This window comes from Staurois parvus, unplaced genomic scaffold (assembly GCF_062004578.1).
Source record: "Staurois parvus isolate SC_StPar_1 unplaced genomic scaffold, SC_StPar_1.0 ptg000132l, whole genome shotgun sequence".
Taxonomy (NCBI): Eukaryota; Metazoa; Chordata; class Amphibia; order Anura; family Ranidae; genus Staurois; species Staurois parvus.
This window is the reverse complement of record NW_028317928.1, coordinates 4,205,694-4,226,806: the sequence shown is the minus strand read 5'-3', so window position 1 is coordinate 4,226,806 and position 21,113 is coordinate 4,205,694. Positions and strand designations below refer to the sequence as shown.

General features: G+C 42.3%; 1 protein-coding gene across 3 annotated transcripts in view; it reads right to left on the bottom strand.

Annotated features, from left to right (window-relative positions):
- Nucleotides 1-21,113, bottom strand: part of LOC149466202 (uncharacterized) — a 50,690-nt gene that overhangs the window by 15,323 nt on the left and 14,254 nt on the right. For 2 of the 3 annotated variants that reach the window (XM_089672732.1, XM_089672733.1), the window contains exon 3: nucleotides 17,136-17,262. In XM_089672732.1, the coding sequence (XP_089528858.1) occupies nucleotides 17,136-17,262 (127 nt within the window). Of the gene's footprint in view, nucleotides 1-17,135; nucleotides 17,263-19,931; nucleotides 19,991-21,113 lie in introns of all 3 variants that reach the window. The other variant, XM_089672731.1, reaches the window with a different exon arrangement.

The following is a 21,113-nucleotide window of genomic DNA, read 5'->3' as shown; positions in this document are numbered from 1 at the left end:
AATTGTCAGCGAAAAGGTCACCTTTGTGTCCTCAAGCTTTACACCAATTTTGTAGGACAGTCCTTGCGAGACTCTAGATCCAGTGGTCTCCAAACTACGGCCTTCCGGGTGTTGAGGAACTGTGACTGTCAGAGGCAAGACTCTGACAGTCACACGCAAGACTCCCAGAGGCAGAGGCATGATGGGACGTGTACTACTTCAACAGCTGGAGGGCCATTGTTTGGAGACCCCTGCTCTATAGATCTACCCTGCTGACTTTCAGGCATACATCTGTAAATGCTTTGAGCACTTAGGTTATCTTCCATCTACAGACATCTACAGACACAATTTCATTCTCAGCAGCCTGTACCCTTGTAGGTTTAAGTGCATGTCTGCAAAACTATTATTTTTTAGTTTTGGATAGGTAGGAGAGAGACTGGAATGTCTGTGAGGTTTTTACCGCTCAACAATATATGCATTATTAGAGTGCAGTACCCAAAACAGGAGAGATGAGACTTTAAATCCAGATTTTAGAGCAAGACCTCGGTTAGCTGGGGTCCCTGGAGTCATCTAAAGAGTGTGATAAGGATGAGAATATCAAAGATATATTCTGGGTCCTGTAAACCTGTATTTGTACGTGACAGAAAGAGTTTCAGCCGCTTCATCATGGCTTAGGCTGGCCATGCACTATACAATTTTCTGCCCAATTTCCTTTAGATTTAGGCTGGCCATACATCACACAATATTCTTACAATTTTCCATCCAATTTCTGCCCAATTTCCTTTAGATTTACCTTCAACTGTGTAGTGCAAGGGCTTGCCTGATTGGATACAATTGAAAGTGTTGTTTAGGTTGGACTTTCTATTATATGGTTTTTGGTAAATCTAAAGCAAAATTCTCAAGAAAATTGTATAGTGTATGGCCAACCTAAGGCTGGCCATACACTATACAATTTTCTTATATGTTTCTGTCCAATTTCTGCCCAATTTCCTTTACATTTACCTTCAACTATGAAGTGCAAGGGCCTGCTTAATTGGATGCAATTGAAAGTGTTTAGGTTTGACCTCATATTGTATGTTTTTTGGTAAATCTAAACCAAAATTCTCAAGAAAATTGTATAATGTATGGCCAGCCTTAGTTCAAAATTTTTCCTTTCCTGGATAGTTTTGAAATTTACTTTAATCTCCCTAGCGGTCTGATTATGTCCATATTTCTGTGCTCAAAGCGGTACATTTTTTTGCATAGAAATATGTAATTTTTTTATTGTAGGCCTGTAATTTTTAGGTATAACTCACTGAAATCTGTCCGAACAAGAGTCTAGTAAACATCCCGGGCATGATAAAATTTGAAACACGAAATCATAAATTATAATATATTATTAATCATAAAAAATGATAATATAATAATAATAAATTTAATTCAATAATATAATCAAACCAAAAGCACTGAAATTTGAAATAGAGCGCCAAGTTCACACATCACTGAGCTCAGTCGCAGAATCGTTTTCAGTGTCTGATGACGAATTTCCCCCACGAATCATCACTCAATTCTGCAAGTGGTTCTAATTTACGATCGCTGTTCTCTAGCCGGTCTAAAACCGCTTTTGACCAAAAGCGACGCTTTTTGGACGCCATGGACGTTTCTCAGTTTCCAGGCAGAAAGAACAGTAAAAATGCAGGCAGGGCACAGGACAAAGCACTCGGGACAAAATGTATGTGGAATGGTTTGATACAGTAATGTTTTACTATGTGATTTTAGTGAATTTAGTGAATGTCACAATTTAAAATGTTTTAATTTCCCTCCAGTTCCATCCCCCCTTACGTCCCGACGTCGCAGGGAATGGAACCTGGAAGAAAGATGCCGGCATCGGCCGGAGGAGATGGCTGGGGACGCAGCAGGATGGACATCGCGGGAGCACAGGACAAGGTAAGTCAAGAAGGGATCCCAGAGCAACGCTGCAAGGTATTCCCGAGTGTAGCCTGGGGGGGACACCGCTTGTGGTACTGAAAGTTTACCCCGAGCTACACTCGGGAACACCGCCAGGGAGGTTAACAACTAAAATATTGAGGTCTTCCATAGTGTGGTCCGGTTGTGCGAAATGGTGTCCCATTTCATGGGACATTCAATTAATTTCCCATTCAAGTCATGCATGGCCAGCCTAAAAGACTAAAACGGTGCTTGTTCAGGTGACCGGTCAGACAAGTTCCTTTAATAATCTCCCTATTTACTGTCAGCACCTAAGCCATTAACCACCTCCTGTCCGGCCCTTGTATATAAATGGGCTCCCCGCCCCCTGCCTGTGCGCGCTCCCTGGGAGCGTGCAGCACCGCGATCCGGTGCCCGCTGTGTCCTCCGGACACAGTGGAACACTGATCGTTGTACGGGACCTCTGTGCAAGGTCCCAATCATGGGATCACTGATTGTCACTTCTGACATCATTGCTTACTACGTGTGAAATCTGTGAATGATCACATAGGTCACATGGTACAAGGCTATTCACAACAGACTTGTACCATGTGACAAGCTGTGACCAATCACAGCTCACACAGTAATTCTCAATGGCTACAAGAATGCAGCCAGAGAAAAGGAGAAATCATTGCTTTTACAGCCTTTATGGGTGTAAAAGCAATCAGTGTAAAAAAAAAAAAAAAAAAAATCTTCATCACCCCCCACAAATAGTACAGTGTCACCATGGTGACACTGTACTGCTAGGGTGACAGTATGTTAAAAAAACATAAGTAATAATATAAAAAAAATTAAAAATGTAAAAAAAAATTTAAAAAATTATCATTTTTGGTTATAAACTAATTTGGGGTTTTTTTTTTACTAAAAAGATAACTGAATACATTTTGGCCAAGATTTATGATGAAATATTATTTATTTGCAAAATTTTATAAGAAAAACACTTTTTTTCAAAATTTGTGGACTTTTTGATTTACATAGCAAAAAAAAATTAAACTCCCAGTGGTGAATAAAAACCACCAAAATAAAGCTTTATCTGTCTCAAAAAAATGCTAAAAAGTTCATATGGGTACAGTGTTGCATGACCGCGCAATTGTCATTCAAAATGTGATAGCACTGAAAGCTGAAAATTGGCCTTGGCAGGAAGGGGGTAAAAGTGTCCAGACTGGAAGTGGTTAAGAAGAAGGAAGTACTGAGCCTCTGAAATGTGGTGGCTTTTTTGTGGCCTTCTGTTATGTGCAATACAGATTTACTAGACTCATATTATACCTTTGGCGCTCTCATCCATTTCACATACTCTGGGCTTTTACAGCTCTGTTAGAACTCCAATCAGATTTTTAATTTTGTCTCTGTCCCTGTTGTAGATTTTCTGGTAAAACATAAAACACTGGGGCAGAAAGTAAAAGTAAATCTTTCTAAAAACCTGACAATAATTGTAATCATTCCCCAATCTATCCAAACTCGGGGGAAAATAGTTTTCAGCTTGACATGCTTATAATTCCATTTTATTGCACCACAAAAAAAAAATACATACGTAAAAAAGGACTTTGTTTTATTAAGAGACTCGCTGATGATCACATGACCAATTCTATCGTTTGATTCTCTGTCTTTTGTAACTGCCAAAGGTTGGCAGTTGATGGTAACCACCATACTACGCTGAATAATTCTGGGTGAGAATAAAAAATTCTAGAGATTCAGATAGCAGAGCTAGTTGCAGATCTTCATACAATGTATGAACAATTCGGTCAGTGTATGAAAATTAACTGATCTAAAATAGGCAGCCAGAATAAATTGTTGTCTTTACTCACCCAACTTTACTATTACCATTACTAGTATATAAAAATCCCAGTACCTATACCGCCATTTGTAGACGCTATAACTTTCATGTAAACCAATTAATTTACACGTATTGGGATTTTTTTTTAGCAAAGACATGGAACAGAATACATTTTGGCCTAAATTTATGACGAAATTTGATTTTTAAATTTTTTTTACTGGACATGTTCAATAGCAAAAAGTCCAAAATATTGTTTTTTTCTCAAAATTTTCGGTCTTTTTTTGTCAGTGAGTGGGCATGCACTATAATAACTATTGCCTATGACATGCTTCAGAGGAGCAGTTCAGATAATAACCCAGTTCAGATATCAACAGTGCTTACCTAAGTTTGACATGAATGTGTTTGATATTACCCACATGGAAGAAAAATATATTTGAAATACATTTTAAAAATATTCTTCCCAAACATATTGCCATATATTTGAAATACTACAATTTTGGCCATATTCAATATATTTTAATAAATATACATCTATATTTATATACACACTGTATGTTGAAATGCGTTTTCATTACAAAATATATGAAAAATATTTTTTAAAATACATTTCAAATATACTGTATGTCTTTAAAAATACAAACCTACATTATTAGAATGTATTTATAAATATATGTAAAAATTACTTTTCATATGTTAAAACAATTCTGAAGAATATTTTTTTTTTAAATATTTATAAAAATATATATTTTTAAAATATATTTTTCAGGTGAAGGTTCTGGGGAACATGTAACTGGTGGGAGATAGTTTTTGCGACACATAATACTGGGGTGGGATAGTTTTTGCGACACATAATACTGGGGTGGGATAAGTTCTAGGACACATAATACTGGGGTGGGATATGTTCTAGGACACATAATACTGGGGTGGGATAGGTTCTGGGACACATAATACTGGGGTGGTATATGTTCTAGGACACATAATACTGGGGTGGGATATGTTCTAGGACACATAATACTGGGGTGGGATATGTTCTAGGGCACATAATACTGGGGTGGGATAGGTTCTGGGACACATAATACTGGGGTGGGATATGTTCTAGGACACATAATACTGGGGTGGGATATGTTCTAGGACACATAATACTGGGGTGGGATAGGTTCTGGGACACATAATACTGGGGTGGTATATGTTCTAGGACACATAATACTGGGGTGGGATATGTTCTAGGACACATAATACTGGGGTGGGATATGTTCTAGGGCACATAATACTGGGGTGGGATAGGTTCTGGGACACATAATACTGGGGTGGTATATGTTCTGGGACACATAATACTGGGGTGGGATAGGTTCTGGGACACATAATACAGGGGTGGGATAGGTTCTGGGACACATAATACTGGGGTGGGATAGGTTCTGGGACACATAATACAGGGGTGGGATAGGTTCTGGGACACATAATACTGGGGTGGGATAGGTTCTGGGACACATAATACTGGGGTGGGATAGGTTCTGGGACACATAATACTGGGGTGGGATAGGTTCTTGGACACATAATACTGGGGTGGGATAGGTTCTGCGACACATAATACTGGGGTGGATAGGTTCTGGGACACATAATACTGAGGTGGGATAGATTCTGGGACACATAATACTGAGGTGGGATAGGTTCTGCGACACATAATACTGGGGTGGGATAGGTTCTGGGACACATAATACTGGGGTGGGATAGGTTTTGGGGAACATAATACTGGGGTGGGATAGGTTCTGAGACACATAATACTGGGGTGGGATAGGTTCTGCGGCACATAATACTGGGGTGGGATAGGTTCTGGGACACATAATACTGGGGTGGGATAGATTTTGAGACACATAATACTGAGGTGGGATAGGTTCTGGGACACATAATACGGGGGTGGGATAGGTTCTGGGACACATAATACAGAGGTGGGATAGGTTCTGGGACACATAATACTGGGGTGGGATAGGTTCTGGGACACATAATACTGGGGTTGGATAGGTTCTGGGACACATAATACTGAGGTGGGATAGGTTCTGGGGCACATAATACTGGGGTGGGATAGGTTCTGGGGCACATAATACTGGGGTGGGATAGGTTCTGGGACACATAATACTGGTGTGGGATAGGTTCTGGGGCACATAATACTGGGGTGGGATAGGTTCTGGGACACATAATACTGGGGTGGGATAGGTTCTGGGACACATAATACTGCGGTGGGATAGCTTCTGCGACACATAATACTGGGGTGGGATAGGTTCTGGGACACCTAATACTGGGGTGGGATAGATTCTGAGATACATAATACAGAGGTGGGATAGGTTCTGGGACACATAATACTGGGGTGGGATAGGTTCTGGGACACATAATACTGGGGTGGGATAGGTTCTGCGACACATAATACTGGGGTGGGATAGGTTCTGGGACACATAATACTGGGGTGGGATAGATTCTGGGACACATAATACTGAGGTGGGATAGGTTCTGGGACACATAATACTGGGGTGGGATAGGTTCTGGGACACATAATATTGAGGTGGGATAGGTTCTGGGGCACATAATACTGAGGTGGGATAGGTTCTGGGACACATAATACTGGGGTGGGATAGGTTCTGGGACACATAATACTGAGGTTGGATAGGTTCTGGGACACATAATACTGGTGTGGGATAGGTTCTGCAGCACATAATAAAGGGGTGGGATAGGTTCTGGGACACATAATACTGGGGTGGGATAGGTTCTGGGACACATAATACTGGGGTGGGATAGGTTCTGGGACACATAATACTGGGGTGGGATAGGTTCTCGGACACATAACACTGAGGTGGGATAGGTTCTGGGACACATAATACTGGGGTGGGATAGGTTCTCGGACACATAACACTGAGGTGGGATAGGTTCTGGGACACAAAACAATGGGGTGGGATAGGGTCTGCAGCACATAATACTAGGGTGGGATAGGTTCTGGGACACATAATAAAGGGGTGGGATAGGTTCTGGGACACTTAATACTGGGGTGGTATAAGTTCTAGGACACATAATACTGGGGTGGGATAGGTTCTGCGACACATAATACTGGGGTGGGATAGGTTCTGCGACACATAATACTGGGGTGGGATAGGTTTTGCTACACATAATACTGGGGTGGTATAGATTCTGGGACACATAATACTGAGGTGGGATAGGTTCTGGGACACATAATACTGGGGTGGGATAGGTTCTGGGACACATAATACTGAGGTGGGATAGGTTCTGGGGCACATAATACTGGGGTGGGATTTGTTCTGCGGCACAAAATAAAGGGGAGAGATAGGTTCTGGGAAACATAATACTGGGGTGGGATAGGTTGTGGGACACATAATACTGGGGTGGGATAGGTTCTGCGACACATAATACTGGGGTGGGATAGGTTCTGCGACACATAATACTGGGGTGGGATAGGTTTTGCTACACATAATACTGGGGTGGTATAGATTCTGGGACACATAATACTGAGGTGGGATAGGTTCTGGGACACATAATACTGGGGTGGGATAGGTTCTGGGACACATAATACTGAGGTGGGATAGGTTCTGGGGCACATAATACTGGGGTGGGATTTGTTCTGCGGCACAAAATAAAGGGGAGAGATAGGTTCTGGGAAACATAATACTGGGGTGGGATAGGTTGTGGGACACATAATACTGGGGTGGGATAGGTTCTGCGACAAATAATACTGGGGTGGGATAGATTCTGGGACACATAATACTGGTGTGGGATAGGTTCTGCGACAGATAATTCTAGGGTTGAACAGGTTCTGCGACACATAATACTGGGGTGAGATAGGTTCTGTGGCATAAATTTCTGTGGTGGGTCAAATCTCTTGTACCCTCTGAATATCAGGTCTATAAGCTTCTCTCTGCCCATGATCTTTTCATCTCCAACTCCTTTAACCTAATCACTGTTTGAGAAACCTGCTTTCTGGAAACCTACTCCGTTGCTCCAGCTGCTCTCTTCCATGGTGGCCTCCACTGGACTCACTTACCCAGACCCAGTACATGGAAAGATGGAATGCCTTCTCCCCACAAAGCACTTTTCATTTTTTTTCCTACACCTCAATCTCTTTCCCTCTGCTGTTTAAAGATCGCTGTATTCATCTTTTTCCTCCAATTTATTTTAGAATGACTGTGATTTATCGGTCTCCTGAACTGGAATCGAGCTTCCTTGAAGATCTATCTACCTGGCTACCCTATTTTCTAAACTTTGTAAAAATACTTACTATTATTTTTGATGACTTGGTTAATGCTAACACCCCAGCTACCTCTTGACTTCTCTACCTAACCTCACCTTTTGACCTAACACAAAGGTGCACACTCCTATTCACTCTGATACCAAAACCCTTGACTTTGCATCATCCTACATCCAACATCTCCAACAAAAGTACCAACCAGTGTTAATTTCGTAGCCAAAAATATTTTCATTGACTAAATTAACACTATTTTAGTCGACTAAAATACGACTAAAACAATTCAGGTGACTAAAATACGACTAAAACAATTCAGATGACTAAAATACGACGAAAACCATTCAGATGACTAAAATACGACTAAAACAATTCAGATGACTAAAATACGACTAAAAGGTATTTTAGTCATCCGAATTATTTTAAAATTGAAATTTGATGTCAAAATGAACATTGGTTATATATCACAATGGCTAAATCTGTGTCTGTAGTGCATGCTCAAACCTTAATACCTTAAATAATAACATGTTATTAGATTTTTACTCCATAAGTATATAATGAGTTTGGAAATTCTAGAGAAATGCTTGAATGATAATAATAAATAATGTATCAGAATTCAGGTAAATCCATTAGATTTTTGTTGACTAAAATTATTTTAATCGACTAAAATGTACTAAAGGTTTTAGTCAACTAAAATATGACTAAAACTAAAACAATTCAGATGACTAAAATATGTCTAAAACTGAAATGGCATTTTAGTCAAAAGACTATGACTAAAACTAAATTGAAATTTGATGTCAAAATTTAACACTGGTACCAACACACGTTATAGCAGAGGTCTCCAAACTGCAGATGTGGCCCTTTGCTTGCCTTTATCTGGCCCTTGGGACACTATTCCTCCTATTGATACAAGACATGATTATGCCAACTGACATCAACAATGGGGTACCATATTTCCCACTGATACCAACAATGGAGCTCTATTCCTCCCACCGACACCAATGATAGGGCACTACTCCTCCCTCTGATACCAATGATGGGGCACTATTCCTCCCACTGATACCAATGTTGGGGCACTATTCCTCCCACTGATACCAATGATGGGGCGTTACTCCTCCCACTGATACCAATGATGGGGTACTATTCCTCCCACTGATACCAATGATGGGGTACTATTCCTCCCACTGATACCAATGATGGGGCACTATTCCTCCCACTGATACCAATGATGGGGTACTATTCCTCCCACTGATACCAATGATGGGACACTATTCCTCCCTCTGATACCAATGATGGGGCACTATTCCTCCCACTGATACCAATGATGAGGCATTACTCCTCCCACCGATACCAATGATGGGGCACTATTCCTCCCACTGATACCAATGATGGGGTACTATTCCTCCCACTGATACCAATGATGGGACACTATTCCTCCCTCTGATACCAATGATGGGGCACTATTCCTCCCACTGATACCAATGATGGGGTACTATTCCTCCCACTGATACCAATGATGGGACACTATTCCTCCCTCTGATACCAATGATGGGGCACTATTCCTCCCACTGATACCAATGATGAGGCATTACTCCTCCCACCGATACCAATGATGGGGCACTATTCCTCCCACTGATGCCAATAATGGGGCATTACTCCTCCCACTGATACCAATGATGGGGCACTATTCCTCCCACTGATACCAATGATGGGGCATTACTCCTCCCACTGATACCAATGATGGGGCACTATTCCTCCCACTGATACCAATGATGGGCATTACTCCCCCCACTGATACCAATGATGCGGCACTATTCCTCCCACTGATACCAATGATGAAGCACTATTCCTCCCACTGATACCAATGATGGGGCACTATCCCTCCCACTGACACCAATGATGGGACACTATTCCTCCCACTGATACCAATGATGAAGCACTATTCCTCCCACTGATACCAATGATGGGGCACTATTCCTCCCACTGATACCAATGATGGGGCACTATTCCTCCCAATGATGCCAATGATGGGGCACTATTCCTCCCACTGACACCAATGATGGGGTATTATTCCTCCCAATGATGCCAATGATGGAGCACGATTCCTCCAAATAATACCAATGATGGGGCTCTATTCCTCCCACCGACACCAATAATGGGGCACTTCTCCTCCCACTGATACCAAAGATGAGGCACTATTCCTCCAACTGATACCAATCATGGGGCATTATTTCTCCCAATGATGGGACATTATTCCCCTCACTGATACCATAGATGGAGCACTATTCCTCCCACTGACACCAATGATGGGGTATTATTCCTCCAAATGATGCCAATGATGGGGCATGATTCCTACAAATGATACCAATGATGGGGCTCTATTCCTCCCACCGACACCAATGATGGGGAGGCACTACTCCTCCCACTGACACAAAAGATGGGTCACTACTCCTCCCACTGGCACTAATGATGTGGCACTTCTCCTCCCACTGATATCAATGATGGGACACTATTCCTCTCACTGATACCAAAGATGAGGCACTATTCCTCCTACTGACACCAATGATGGGGTATTATTCCTCCCAATGATGCCAATGATAGGGCACGGTTCCTTCCACTGACACCAACGATGGGGCACTCTTCCTCCCAACGATACCAATTATGGGGCACAATTCCTCTCCCTTATACCAAATGTGACAATGTCTACTACTACTGATGCCAGGAAAATATCCACTCCCGCTGGCCATAGTCCGGCCCCCCTAAAGTCTGAAGGACAATAAACTGGCCTTTTATTTAGAGAGTTGGAGACCCCTGCGCTATAGCGTTGGACCTAGAAAGCTTCTAAATTGCATATTATTTCTTCTCCTTGTGGTAGCTGTGAGGATGGACTTACAGAAAACACATAACAGCCTGTAATTTATAGACATTTTGCATTGATCTGCTCTTGAGTTCTTCTTTCGTAAAGAAGATTTTCACAAATTAGACCTTCAAAGTCTTACACACACAAAGAACTGAAAAGAAGCAGGTTGGTGGGTATGACTTTATTGAAGTAAAACAATATTCTGGGTGAGCACCATATTCCCATTTAAAGATGTCCTTCGGACAGGTAAATATACAGATAAAAAACATATAAAGGAGCTATTACCTGCCAAAGATTTTGTATTTCTGGCCATCCAGCCCTGAGATTTACACAGGCCGGAGAGGAGACCTGATATTTCGCTGCTACAGTTAAAATAAACTAACAGATCTGGTCCCTGCACCATCCTGTGACTGGACACTGAAAGGAGAAGCAGCAGACTGACAGGCTCTCTGTCACTCTGCCTCTCTCCTCCTATCAGCATGGTCCTTATTAGCACAGCATGAGGACTGCAGAACAGCTGATTGGCTCCTTGTACTGTTTTTCTCTCCCCCAGTCTGAGATCTGAGTTACAACGACTGCAAGATTCTATATCAAGTCATATTTAGAAAATGACATAATTATTAGAGAGCTGCATTAATCTGGGTCTTCTATATCTGCCTGGAGTTTGGTTTTAGATCTTTTATACTGTTTGTCATTTTTAATGCATTTTGGAAGTTGGAGCTTACAGACCTCGGGAAATGAGCTAGGACTGAGAACAAGGATGAAGTACTTCACTGGCTGCCTTCTTGTTCCAGATCACTAGCTAATTTGACAGTAAAGCAAAGATGGGGATGAGCAGCCCAGAGCTTGAACCTGTAAATAGAAAGGTGGTTATGGCGACTGCAATATGTTTTCCTTGACCCCGCGTTGGAGAAGAGTGTAGAAGTGCAATAAATAGGTGTATTTTAAAGAAATCGTTTTATCTAAACCTGCAGGAGCTGAAGAAGGCTGAAAAAGAAAAGGTTAGCCAGTTGTCCTAACGTGATGATCATTAATGAGCATCTGTCTGAAAAGTAAAATTAGTAAAGAAGGAGAAGATGTTTAAGAAGATTACGCCATTTTAATCAGTTTAAATATGTTAAAGTGATTCCCCCTTCCAGCAGGAACACCGCAGCTTAGATACTTCTGCTTCCCTCTCCCGATGGAGACTACGCAGCTCAACTTCTGCTACTTCTGCTTCCTAGCCGGGACTCAGCAGCTCACCTCCCGCTGTTCCTGCCTCCCACGGGGAACTCAGCAGCTCACCTCCTGCTGTTCTTGCCTCATACCCGGGACTCTGCAGCTCAACTCCCGCTGTTCCTGCCTCCCATGGGGAACTCAGCAGCTCACCTCCCACTATTGCTGCCTCCTAGGAGGAACTCAGCAGCTCACCTCCCGCTGTTCCTGCCTCATAGCCAGGACTCAGCAGCTCACCTTCCGCTGCTCCTGCCTCCCATGGGGAACTCAGCAGCTCACCTTCCGCAGTTTCTGCCTCTCACCAGGAACTCAGCAGCACACCTCCCGCAGTTTCTGCCTCCCACCAGGAACTCAGCAGCTCACCTCCCGCTTTTTCTGCCTCCCACCAGGAACTCAGCAGCTCACCTCCTGCTTTTTCTGCCTCCCACCAGGAACTCAGCAGCTCACCTCCCGCTGTTCCTGCCTCCCACAGGGAACTCAGCAGCACACCTCCCGCTGTTCCTGCCTCCCACGGGGAACTCAGCAGCTCACCTCCCGCTGTTCCTGCCTCCCACCAGGAACTCAACAGCACACCTCCTGCTGTTACTGCCTCCCACAAGGAACTTAGCAGCTCACCTCCCGCTGCTCCTGCCTCCCACAAGGAACTCAGCAGCTCAACTCCTGCTGTTTCTGCCTCCCACGGGGAACTCAGCAGCTCACCTCCCGTTGTTCCTGCCTCCCACGGGGAACTCAGCAGCTCACCTCCCGCTGTTCCTGCCTCCCACGGGGAACTCAGCAGCACAACTCTCGCTGTTCCTGCCTCTCACGGGGAACTCAGCAGTACACCTCCCGCTGTTCCTGCCTCCCACGGGGAACTCAGCAGCTCACCTCCCGCTGTTCCTGTCTCATAGCCGTGACTCAGCAGCTCACCTACCGTTCTTCCTGCCTCCCACAAGGAACTGAGCAGCTCAGCTCCTGCTGTTCCTGGCTCCCAGCAGGGACTCAGCAGTTCACCTCCTGCTGTTCCTGCCTCCCAGCAGGGTTTCAGCAGCTCACCTCCTGCTGCTCCTGCCTCCCAGAAAGGACTCAGCAGCTCACCTCCTGCAGCTCCTGCCTCCCAGCAGGGACTCAGCAGCTCACCTCCTGCTGCTCCTGCCTTCCAGCAGGGACTCAGCAGCTCACCTCCTGCTGATCCTGCCTCCCAGGAGGGACTCATGAGCTTAGCTCTTCCTACTCCCTCTTCCCAGAATTGACTCCACAGCCAGTATAAACACAGAGCCTTAGGGTGGGAAAACGGGTGAACTTCAATCATCCTTTTTTACCAAGGTTCCCAGGCACCCTGTGGTGCTTTCAGGGGTCTTTGCAAAATGACTAACATTTGCTCCAAATTGGACACAATTCGTGTACAGGGCAGTGGGTGAATCAAGCCTGGTTTTTTGTTACACAAAGCCACAGGTTTTCAAACAGCCACTGACATCATTGGTTGATAAGGAGGACATTATGCACCTACATAAAATCTGTCAGTATTGGGGTCACATTAGCTGCATGGGGAAGAAAAAATGAGGAAGAAAAATTGCTGGGATGCTAGTCAGTACCAGTGTGCAAAAATGTATTTGCCTTGAAATAATAAGTCACCAGTACACCTGGGACTCATGAGCTTAGCTCTTCCTACTCCCTCTTCCCAGAATGGACTCCACAGCCAGTATAAACACAGAGCTGGTGACTTATGTTGGGTGCTTTATGTGTGTAGATGCTTCTGCAACATGTAAACCTATTGGATACATTTTGTACATTTTAGATGGGGTGCCTCGAGATTGTCCATAATTTTAAAGGGTGCCTTGACTGGAAAAAAGTTGAGAAACACTAACTTAGTGTAGATGCAGAGATTGAAGATGGATATGAATTGCAGCACAGTACTGCATGTACACAGGCCAGTGAGGGCTTATTTTAACCCGTTGCCCTCCAGAGGATTTCTCCCTTCCTGACTAGGCCATTTTTTGCATTACTTTAACTGACAATTGCGCGGTCATGCAATGCTGCACCCAAATTAAATTTATGTCCCTTTTTTCCTCCAAATAAAACTTTCTTTCTGTATTTGATCACCTGTGCGTTTTTTTTTATTTTTCTGCTCTTGTTTTTTATTTTTTGCTCTTGTTTTTGAAAAAAAAACAATATTTTTGACTTTTTTCTATAAAACATATCCAGTAAAAAAAAATTTTAAAAATCACATTTTGTCATAAATTCATGTATTCTGCTATGTCTTTGCTAAAAGAAAAATCCCATTACGTGTAAATTAATTGGTTTGCGTGAAAGTTATAGCGTTTACAAATGGCGGTATATATATATATATATATATATATATATATATATATATATATATATTGGAATTTTTTTTTATGCGATCAGCAACTCATAGCGTGACTGTGGTGGACATTCTGACACTAACTGACACTGACTAACTGACACTGATATCCCCAGTGACACCAATACAGTGATCAGTGGTAATAAAAAGCCCTGACACTGTATTAATGACACTGGGCAGGAAGGGGTTAACATCTGGGGCGATCAAATGGTTAGCTGTGTGCTGTGTGTGTTTTACTAGGGAGACATGCTGCTTTGTATCTCTCTGCTGTGCAAATACAAAGCAGCATGTTCACGTTGAGAGGAGAGAGGTCTGTGTTGTGTACAGGGGTGGACTGACAACTCATGGGGCACCCAGGCAATAGAGGATCATGGGGCCCCTGTGTCCTTGCCCAAACTCAAAAAAGCTTATGAAAAAGGTACCAGGGGCATCTCATAGGGCCCCCTACAGACCCCGGGCCCTTGGGCAGTGCCCGAGTTTCCAAATGGTCAGTCCGCCCCTGGTTGTGTACACACATATCTCTCCCCTGTCAGCCCTGCCGACGATCACTGAGTCCCAGACAGCAATCGCTAGCCGGGACCCAGTGATTGACATCCCCAGCAGCCAATAACAGCATGGGTAGGGCACACACGCGCCCCCTACCGGGAAATACAAATCACGTATATATACGTGATTTTGTGCAGCCGTGCCGCCCTGTAGCAGTACCTCTGCTATAGGTGGGAAGACAACTGGTAAAGGGTGCCTCGACTGAAAAAAGTTTGAGAAACATTGAGCTATGGCATGATCTAGAAAAATGAGAAGCTGCATAAACATGGGATGAATGACTCTTTTATTGAACCTTTTATCGAAAACTGTTTGACACTCAGTAGTAGGAATACATTCTCTGAGACACTCGTTTTTTCCAGATCTAAGTAAAAATCTGACCAGAGACTCCAAGGAAGACAAAGTTTTATTAGGCTTTAACAGCTGAGCGTGCTCCTCATGCAATCACCGTGGTTGTTTAGGGAAATGGCTCAAAGGACAGCAGACAAAGGGGTTGAGGAATCTATATCTCAGTCCCTTCCTCTGTCTCAAAAGTGAGACATCAGGGGTCTGTTTAGACCCCTGATATTTCAACAAAGCCCCACGCAGGGGCTCTGGTAGGCTGATTTCTAACAGCAGCCGTGGCAGCAGAATTAAAATCACCCTCCACTGGAAACACCTGAACTGAATTTTCTGCATTAGACATCAGCTGCCTGGCCCATATGTCAGAGCTGGGCTCCTGCTACTTAACAAGCAGTCCTTTTCTTTCGGTCCTCAGAAGCTGCTCAGCTGTCGCTTAATTACCAGCCACACAGTGACTCACCTGGATACCATTACCTGTCTCATTAGTCCAGCCCACAGCCAACCCTTTTTGCTATTTTGCGGATTAGCTCTTTTCCTTCTTGCCCTTGCGTGGTCTATTATCTCCCGTGTGTTCCTGCCTGTATTCCTGTGTACAACTAGGTGTGGCTGACTTCTATTTTAACCACTTCCAGTCCGGACACTTCCCCCCCCCCCTTCCTGTCCAGGCCAATTTTCACCTTTCAGTGCTAGCACACTTTGAATGACAATTATGCGGTCATGCAACACTGTACCCATACGAATTTTTCTGGGATTTTAATTTTTTTTTGCTATGTAAATTAAAAAGTCCAAAAAGTTTAAAAAAAAAGGTGTTTTTCCTATAAAATTTTGCGAATAAATAGTATTTCATCATGTCTTGGCCAAAATTTATTCCATTATATTTTTAGTAAAAAAAAAAATAACCCGAATTAGTTTATAACCAAAAAATTATAATTTTTAAACATTTTGTTTTACATTTTTTTTAATTTTTTTTATATTATTATTTTTTTTTATTTTTTTTTTACATACTGTCACCCTAGCAGTACAGTGTCACCATGGTGACACTGTACTACTTGTGGGTGGTGATGAAGATTTTTTATTTTTTTTTTTACACTGATTGCTTTTACACCCATAAAGGATGTAAATGCAATCATTTCTCCTTCTCTCTGGCTGCATTCTTGCAGCCATTGAGAACTACTGAATGAGCTGTGATTGGTCACAGCTTGTCACATGGTACAAGGCTGTTGTGAATAGCCCTGTACCATGTGATCTCTGTGATCATTCACAGATTTCACACGTAGTAAGCAATGATGTCACAAGTGACATCTTGCTTAATGCTCTGCATGTGATCACTGATTGGCCAATTAAGGAGCGCGCACAGCAGGGTGTGGGGAGGCCATTTATAAACAGCCACCCAACCCTGCACTGCCACCGTCCGGCCGTTTATATACAATGGCTGGATGGGAGGTGGTTAATTCCTGTTCCTGATTTTGGCTCCTGACTACGCTGACTTCTGCTTTCCTTACCCTAGCTCATCTGATTACCCGCTCTGGCATCCATCTCCTGGCTTCTGTTTTGGTTACATTTCTGTATTACTTTTGCTATTTCATTAAAGGCGTGATTTTAACTGCACTTTCTGTCTCCGCCAGGTTTATGGTTCCTGACACCATAGCATCCTCCCTCTTAACTCCTCCATGGCTGTCTGTATAGGATTGTTGGTACAGGCCAGACAATGACTACAAAGAAAGCTGAAAAGAGAGACCCACTAACACATCTTCCAGTCAAGTCTACACATAACGTCCTAAATACCTACCAGCAATGTGATTTCAAAATGAAGACCTGTAATAAAATCTGACCATAGGAAAAGAAAGGGAAAAAAAAAGGTTTCATTTCGTCTTACCTAGTGACTGGAGGGTCTGATAATTTTCAATCATCACCTCCCTGTATAGATCTTTCTCTTCGTTGTTTAGGTAATCCCACTCATCCTTGGAAAAATAGACAGCGATGTCATTGAATGTAGCCTGTTCCTGCAAGAGAAGATTCTATGATCAATGTATATAACGTTTCCTTAACCCCTTCCATACCGGGCACTTTTACCCCCTTCCTGCCCGGGCCAACTTTCAGGTTTCAGCGCTCTCACGCTTTGAATGACAATTGCGCGGTCATGCAACACTGTACCCAAACTAAAATGTTATCATTTTCTTCACACAACTAGCGCTTTCTTTTGGTGGTATTTAATCACCACTTGGGTTTTTATTTTTTGCTAAATTAACAAAAAAAGAGCAAAATGTTTGAAAAAAATACACGTTGCAAATAAATAATTGTTCTTTATAAATTTAGGCAGAGATGTATTCTGCTACATGTCTTTGGTGAAAATAACCCAAATTAGTATTTATTATTCAGTCTGTAGGAAAGTTATAGAGTTCACAAACTATGGCATATATCTGAAAATTGATCAATCCTGAAGTACTGACGGCCAATCTAATTTCTTGAGGCCCAAAAATGTCAGGACAGTACAGATATCCCCCAAATGTCAGAACAGTACAGATATCCCCCAAATGTCAGAACAGGACAGATATCCCCCAAATTTCAGGACAGTACAGATAACCCCCAAATGTCAGGACAGGACAGATATCCCCCAAATGTCAGGACAGGACAGATATCCCCCCAAATGTCAGGACGGTACAGATATCCCCCAAATGTCAGAACAGTACAGATATCCCTCCAAATGTCAGGACAGTACAGATATCCCCCTAATGTCAGGACAGTACAGATATCCCCCAAATGTCAGGACAGTACAGATATCCCCCCAAATGTCAGGACGGTACAGATATCCCCCAAATGTCAGGACAGTACAGATGTCACCCAAATATCAGGACAGTACAGATATCCCCCAAATGTCAGAACAGGACAGATATCCCCCAAATGTCAGAACAGTACAGATATCCCCCCAAATGTCAGGACGGTACAGATATCCCCCAAATGTCAGGACAGTACAGATGTCACCCAAATATCAGAACAGTACAGATATCCCCCAAATGTCAGAACAGGACAGATATCCCCCAAATGTCAGAACGGTACAGATATCCCCCAAATGTCAGGACAGTACAGATATCCCCCAAATGTCAGAACAGTACAGATAACCCCCAAATGTCAGAACAGTACAGATATCCCCCAAATGTCAGGACAGTACAGATATCCCCCCAAATGTCAGAACGGTACAGATATCCCCCAAATGTCAGGACGGTACAGATATCCCCCAAATGTCAGGATGGTACAGATATCCCCCAAATGTCAGGATGGTACAGATATCCCCCAAATGTCAGAACAGTACAGACATCCCCCAAATGTCAGGATGGTACAGATATCCCCCAAATGTCAGGACAGGACAGATATCCCCCAAATGTCAGGACAGGACAGATATCTCCCAAATGTCAGGACGGTACAGATATCCCCCAAATGTCAGGATAGTACAGATATCCCCCAAATGTCAGAACAGTACAGATATCCCCCAAATGACTCCTTATTACAAAGTAGACAGTCCGAGGTACTTCATAACAGGCATGGCGCGTTTTTTGAAGTTGTACTTTTTTTGTCATAATTTTTCGGAAATTGAAGAGATTAAAAAAATGATTTTCACTATTTTTTTTTTTTACATACTGTCACCAGTGCAGTACAGCGTCATCATTTAACTGGCACAACGGTGATCAGGGACACTGACTGGTGACAGTACGAAAACAAAAATTATCATTTTTTTATTATTATTTTTAATTTTTTATTACATTTTTTTTCTCTTTTTTTAAGATTTTCTTTTCATATTTCACTATAACTCAAGTAGTGTCATGTAACATTGTACTACTTTGGGGAAGTGATCAGTATTTTTTTTACACAATTTGCTTATAGCAAAGAATTACTTTGCTATAAGCAAGCATTTACCTGAATGACATCGATTCATTCAGGGGTTTTTTTTGTGCTTAGCTGTGATTTGGCCATGGCTAATCACATGACACAGCTGTGACCATTCACAGCTAGACACACTTGTATACAATGGATGCCATGAAAGGAAGCCATCCATTGTATTCAACTGTCATGTGACCTGCTGTGGTTGGTCACAGCAGATCACATGGTACTGGCAATGGGGCCGGTACACAGATCTGTCATCGGCCATGTCAGAGGTACATGGCCGTTGACAGATCGCACCGCAGCACAGCCCTGCTGGCATGTGCAATGCGCGTTCCTGAAAGGACGCCATATGGCGTCCACCCGGAGGGACGAGGCGGGCGGCAACTGGTTAAAGGAAGTGATCTTCTCCCTGGTGTGACTGTAAGCCCATAACGTGAATTCATATACTCTTTATCAATGTTTTCACCCATGATTCACCCAAATTTCACCCAAGATTCACCCATTATGTGAAAATGAGTGAATCTTGGGTAAAAGGTAAACAGTGAACTGTAAAGTCTGTATGAATACATCTCTGAAATGCCACAAGAAGTGGGTGTGTTTGTGCAGCACACACACTACTTCCGATAGATTTTTATTTAATTATGTTGACATTTTTCTTTAAAAAAAAACATAAACAGGAAGGGATTTTATTTTTCACAGCACGGAACGGTTCTAATTCTACAAGAGGAGATTTATTTCTATTCAACACAGGGGGGAGGGGAGGTTGGAGAAGCATTGTCAAATCATATCTTACCAAGATCCCACAGACCGGGCTGTCTCCTCTGGAATTGCGGCAAGTAATTTTGTCCCCTTCTGCACTGGAGCGGACAGAGCCACAGCGGAAAAATTGTTAAAAATAAATTAGGGGAAGGGGTATAATATATATAGATTTATCCCCATGCCTGTAGTGTTTGTAATACCCTTCCCTCTAAAAAAAAATCCATTCAGAGAGCGAGAAAAACATTTTTTCTTTTCTTTTTTTATTACTATTATTTTTTTTTTTTTTTAACACACAGTTTTGTTTTTTTTCTCTTTGCAAGGAGAGAGATTGATACAATGCATTTTTTCCTCCATTCAGAGAGAGAGAAAACCATGATCTAAGTATTTTTTTTCTTTTTTTATTATTATAATTTTTTTTTTTAACAGTTTTATTTTTTTTTTCTCCTTGGAAGGAGAGAAAGAGTGATACAATGTATCTTTTTCCTCCATTCAAAGAGAGAAAAAAACATGATCTAAGTATTTTTTCTTTTATTATTATTATTTTTTTTTTTTTTTTTAACAGACAGTTAAGTTTTTTTTTCATTTTGCAAGGAGAGAGATTGATACAATGTATCTTTTTCCTCCATTCAGAGAGAGAGAGAAAATCATGATCTAAGTATTTTTTCTATTCTTTTTTTATTATTATTTATTTATTTATTTATTTATTTTTAAAACACAGCAATGTTTTTTTTCTCTTTGCAAGGAGACAGATTGATACAATGTATCACCTGTCCAGTTTTTAACCCCTTCCTGCTGACAGTACGCATATATGCGGCCCCACTGGGCTGGAAATTTTTTTTTGCGGGGCCACATATATGCGTATCTGTCTTTGTGCTGAGAGTGCACCACACGTCGCGCTCCAGCACAGGGACCGGGGTCACACCGGGTCCTGTAGTAACGATCGGGACCCAGAACATCTGGTTCCGGGTAACCTGATTGCTGTGATAGCCTCTGATCTCTGTGAAGCCCACCCCTGTGTTTTTTCTCTCTCTGAATGGAGGTAAAAGATACATTGTATCAATCTCTCTCTTTGCAAAGAGAAAAAAAAACATAATTGTGTGTTAAAATAAAATAAAATAATAATAAAAAAAGAAAATAAAAAATACTTAGATCATGGTTTTCTCTCTCTCTGAATGGAGGAAAAAGATACATTGTATCACTCTTTCTCTCCTTGCAA